Source organism: Frankliniella occidentalis, unplaced genomic scaffold (assembly GCF_000697945.3).
Source record: "Frankliniella occidentalis isolate FOCC.00 unplaced genomic scaffold, Focc_3.1 Scaffold8, whole genome shotgun sequence".
Lineage (NCBI taxonomy): Eukaryota > Metazoa > Arthropoda > Insecta > Thysanoptera > Thripidae > Frankliniella > Frankliniella occidentalis.
Genome location: NW_026267138.1, coordinates 1,769,296 through 1,773,609, shown reverse-complemented (window position 1 = coordinate 1,773,609; position 4,314 = coordinate 1,769,296). Strand labels below are relative to the sequence as shown.

General features: G+C 51.3%; 2 protein-coding genes across 9 annotated transcripts in view; one reads left to right on the top strand and one right to left on the bottom strand.

The window, feature by feature from the left end:
* LOC113207777 (flap endonuclease 1) lies at nt 1–1,930 on the bottom strand. The gene is made up of 7 exons (XM_026424472.2): nt 1,663–1,930; nt 1,448–1,550; nt 1,165–1,331; nt 973–1,082; nt 470–892; nt 207–392; nt 1–132 (listed from the first exon to the last, which is right to left on the bottom strand). Exons 1-7 carry the CDS (start codon nt 1,742–1,744, stop codon nt 58–60), a joined length of 1,146 nt encoding a protein of 381 aa, XP_026280257.1. The 5' UTR covers nt 1,745–1,930; the 3' UTR covers nt 1–57.
* Nucleotides 1,931–2,370: 440 nt separating this feature from the next.
* Nucleotides 2,371–4,314, top strand: part of LOC113207594 (KH domain-containing, RNA-binding, signal transduction-associated protein 2) — an 81,428-nt gene continuing 79,484 nt past the window's right edge. For 3 of the 8 annotated variants that reach the window (XR_008012057.1, XM_052274524.1, XM_052274517.1), the window contains exon 1: nt 2,373–2,833. Coding sequence is in view for 6 of the 8 variants with exons in the window: in XM_052274524.1 (XP_052130484.1) it covers nt 2,614–2,833 (220 nt within the window). In the remaining 2 variants the exon portion in view is untranslated. Of the gene's footprint in view, nt 2,834–4,314 lie in introns of all 8 variants that reach the window. The other 5 variants (XM_052274538.1, XM_052274535.1, XR_008012056.1 and 2 more) reach the window with 3 other exon arrangements.

Sequence of the window (4,314 nt, the reverse complement as noted above, 5' to 3'; positions counted from 1 at the left end):
ACACAAAATTTATAAGAATATTTCTCATAAATGAACCACTGCAAGCTTCTTGGCTTTCTACTTGGGTCTTCCTCTAAAACCACCACCACCTTTCTTTCCTTTCTTAGTAGTAGCTGCTTTGCTATCTTCAGACTGTAAGAAATAGAAATATTTAAGAGATTCAGTAGATATTCGATATTTGAACTAAAGAGCGTAGTTATGAATACCTTTCTCTTTTGTCCTGGGTTTGCACTTGGTAAAACTTTGAAGAAAGAATCTAAACGCCCTTGTGTTGTACCTGAACGTGCCTTGGCAAGTTTTTTGGCACCGTTTCTCACTCTGTCTTCATTGAAGTTTTTGTCACCACACAAATATTTGACGAGACCTTCCTCATCAGGTTCTGTCCATTTCATCTGAAAACGTCAAAGTGTTGAAAAATGTAATAATTGTTGGAAGGAAGACATCTCATTAGAGGCATAAAATTAATTACTTCTACTGTTTCAGGATCTGCAACTTCAGGAGTGATGAACAGTCTTCGAGCTTCTTTATAAGGCCAGTCTTCTGAAACTGGATATTTATTTTTGTCCAAATTTTTGAGGATTGTCTCTATATTTCTATGCTGTTTTATCAAGTCAATGGCCCTTTTAGGACCAATACCCCTAATGCTGTCACAGTAATCGCATCCAAGCAAGATACACAAATCTATGAATTCATCCTGAGACAGCTCAAGCTCTTCTAATACTCGGCTTAGGTGGAACTCTTGAATTGGCATTTTTCGAGCCTCACTGAATGTCATGTGCCTCAGTAGGACAGATGATCCAAATGTCAAAGCATCCATATCCTCAGTGGCTGTTGCATATATCTTTCCTGATTTCACCATGGCAGCACACTGAGCTTCAGCTTCACAGGGTGCCTGTAAAACACAATTTTTTTTAAGAACAGCAATTAATTAAAAAGAAAGAAGTGATTTAAAAACAAGAACAAATAACATACATCAATGAATGGGACGCCCATGAGCTTCAGAAGTGTTTTACACTGCTCACCGTGGTGTTTTGTTACTTTCACCAACCTTCGGTTAAACTTGTCAATATTTTCAGCATCACCTAGAAAAAATGGGTTGCAGTTGACAAGATATTGGAACACAAACCAAATATGGGAAAAAAAACCAAAAACTATTTTAGTTACCAGCTTCCTCAGCTTGTTGGAGGGCCTTTTGAGCTTCCTCACGTCTTTCAGCTCGTTTATTTAGCTCTCCAGACTTCATTTCTGGAGGTTTCCCATCGAATACATACACTGGTTTGATGCCGTTCTCAACAAGGCGTATTGTGCGATAAAAGGTTCCCATCAAATGACTGAATTAATGAAATAGTACAAAAATTAATATGAACAATAAATTTAAGGTAAAAAAAGAACTTGAGGCAAATATAAGCTCTTAAATCATAAGCAGTAAAACAATAAAAAAAAGTACCTTGTAGTTTCTCCAGCAGAATCCGTTAATTGGGCACCCTCACTTCTGACAGCTATAAGGAATTGGTACAAGCTCATAGACGCATCAATAGCCACTTTTCTACCTGTGTTGAAAAGAGGAATTTGAAAATGTATAGACTTCGTTTCAAAAATGAAACATTAAAATAATATAAATATGCTAGTACGCCATAACCTATAGTAGGCTAACTGCCTTACCAAAGTAATTCTTGATTTCATTTTCTTTGACAGCCGCTGGTGCTATGTCAGCAATCAGCTTAGATAGCCCTAAAATTCCCATGGTGTTCTTGGATTAAATATTGTTTACTTTAATTCAAAATAAACACAATTTTGATGTGGCGGGAAAACACGCTGCCTGCTGCTTTTGTTGTGGCTGGAGGCTGTCAAGTGAAGCAGAGGGTGAAGCACGCATCCACACGCGCGTGCGATCGCACGCACGGCTGACGGGAAAGTTAGAAAAGCGTTGCTCATATACGCACATACTAACATGAGACAATCAGAAACACATAAGTAGGGCAAAAATTTAGGTGACACTGTATCTACTCTGTTAAAAGAAAATTCCTACGGTCCTAATTCGAATTTCGCGGGTACTGTGAAGTCAGTTATTCGCAGCTCACTCTGTTGCTGTCTTCGGCATCCGAAAAGAACTAACACCAGCTGATTTTTTCATCTTATTACCTTTATCAGCAAGGAAATAAAAAGGGCCGTCCGAATTCAGAAAGAATACGATATCCCTCTACACTTTGTGTGCCCGTCAACATCCACGCTTGAGGCCCGGTGTGCTGGCAGCACTGTGGAGCGAGGGTGACGCTCCTGGCGGCAGTGGAGCCAAGCTCCCCGTGGAGGTGGTGCGAAGCGGGGAGGGCGGGAGGGAGAGCCCAGCCCGGGCCGCGCCGCGCCGGGGCGAGCGGCGAGCTACAGCGAGGAGAGAGGGGCAGAGGGGCCCGGCCCAGGGGCGAGGGGGAGTGGAGTTGAACTTCGCATTCGCTCGGTGGGGCTCGGAGGCTTGGCAGTCGTCGCGGCCCGGTCGACACAGGAGGAGGCCACAAGGCAGGCTCGACGCTCGGTGTGGTATTGAGTGCGGAGCGGCCGTCGAGCGAGGACGGGACGTGACGGTGTGACGGTCGTGTTGTGCGCGCGGCTCGAGACATGGCTGCGAGTTCCAACGGGAGCCTGGAGCCGGGCAGTGCGGGCGGCGCGGGCAGCGCCGCGAACATGAAGGCGCCCGAGATGACAGCCGACGGGCAGACGAGGAACAGCAGCGCGGGGCCCGAGGGCAAGCCGAGCGAGTACCTGCGCGAGCTCATGGACGAGAAGCACAAACTGGACAGTAGTCAGTGGCCCAACGCCGCCCGGCTTCTAGATCAAGGTAAGGTGAATTTGTTTACCAGCCACGCGCGAAGTGCGGGCAACTTCAACGGGGCCCTGCCGGCGGCGGCGGGGGCCGAGGTGCCGTCAGTCGGGCAGTGGGGCCCGGCTCGAGGCGAAGCTGGTGGTGCTCGTCAACACCGTGACCCGGAAGGGCCCCTCCGCACCGATATCCTCGTCCTCGTGGAGTTGAGGTTATGGAGCCGCGACCGAGCCGAAGCGAGTCGGGCTCGGCGTGTGCATCGCGGTGCGAGGCGAGCAGAGGGGAGCAGCCCAGCCGCGCCAGCTGGGCGGCGGGCCGCCGGGCCGGCTCACGGTGTTGCTGCCTCCGCCACAGCAGCAGCAGCAGCTGATGTCGCGGCTGTCGTCGCGGCCCGTCGCGCCGCCTTGTCAATACAGAGCCTGTGCTGTGCGGCTGCGAGCCCGCGGCCTGCAGACAAGACCAGAACGACCAGAGGGCCCACCGGGGCAGACTAAGGTGCGACCGCCGTGTCGCAGGCGCAGTCCGCTCTGGTGGACTAGAACTAGATGTGGAAGCCAGACACTCGACCTCGACATGTGCGTGGGTGCGTGGGCCGACAGTCGCACCTCTCAGTCGTCGTACTTTTTCCGGTCTATGTGCGACTTCCGGTCTGCAACAGCTGCACCATTACGGCGTCGGCGACCGTGGCTGTGACTACTGTCACGTGGATGACCGCGATGCCGTGCTGGCCACCGCTGCCATACCGTGACTGTGACGCGGGCTGAACTGCGGTGGCCTCGTCAGTCACGTCAGTCAGGTCATCACCGCGATGTCGTGCACCGTAAGTGCGACACGGACCGTGACAGAGTCCGTCACATCCGTCACCGCGTTCTCACCGACGGCACGACGACGACCACCGTCACCCCGGCTGCGCGATAAGACAGGAAACGTGCCCCAGCGCCGGCTTTGATAAGGATGACGCCGGAGCCCCCCCCCCCCCCCCCCGGGCCCTGGGCTGCGGCAGCCCGTTAGGGCGTCGTAACGTAACGTATGTAGAAACGCTTAGCATCGGAAATAAATTTTGAACTTATTAAGCGTTTTCAGCCTCCGAAACGCGGTTTTGTGTGGAAAACGCTCTTAAGGAAGCTAAAAACTCTGAAATAACGCTTTAAATGTTGAAAATTAATTTTCGTCGGTAAGCGTTCCTATGTGCCTTTCGTTACGTCGCTCTGCAGTCCGCTCGGCTTGTATCGTGCTCAGGCTGAACCTGAGCCGAGGCCGACGAGCGGGCGTGGGGGATGCAGCTCAGCCACGATCTCCTGCCTTGCTCCTCCAGTTCATATGGTGCGTCTGCAGTGCAGGGTGAATCCGCATCGCGAGGAGGCTAGCTCCCTCGCGCGAGTGATCTCTTTCTTTCTCCTCCCGTCCTTTTCACACTCACGGACAGAGGGAGAGGCATGGTGTAGCCTCCTTTGCGCGCTGCACGGCGGCCTGCACCACACCGCGGCGGCGGCGCCAAT

Excerpts from the sequence above, each read along its gene's own strand:
- LOC113207777 (XM_026424472.2), bottom strand. The coding sequence starts at position 1,744 with ATGGGAATTTTAGGGCTATCTAAGCTGATTGCTGACATAGCACCAGCG. Across the intron at positions 893-972 it reads TGGGCGTCCCATTCATTGAT|GCACCCTGTGAAGCTGAAGC; the intron begins GTATGTTATTTG and ends TGTGTTTTACAG. Across the intron at positions 133-206 it reads ACCCAGGACAAAAGAGAAAG|TCTGAAGATAGCAAAGCAGC; the intron begins GTATTCATAACT and ends TATTTCTTACAG.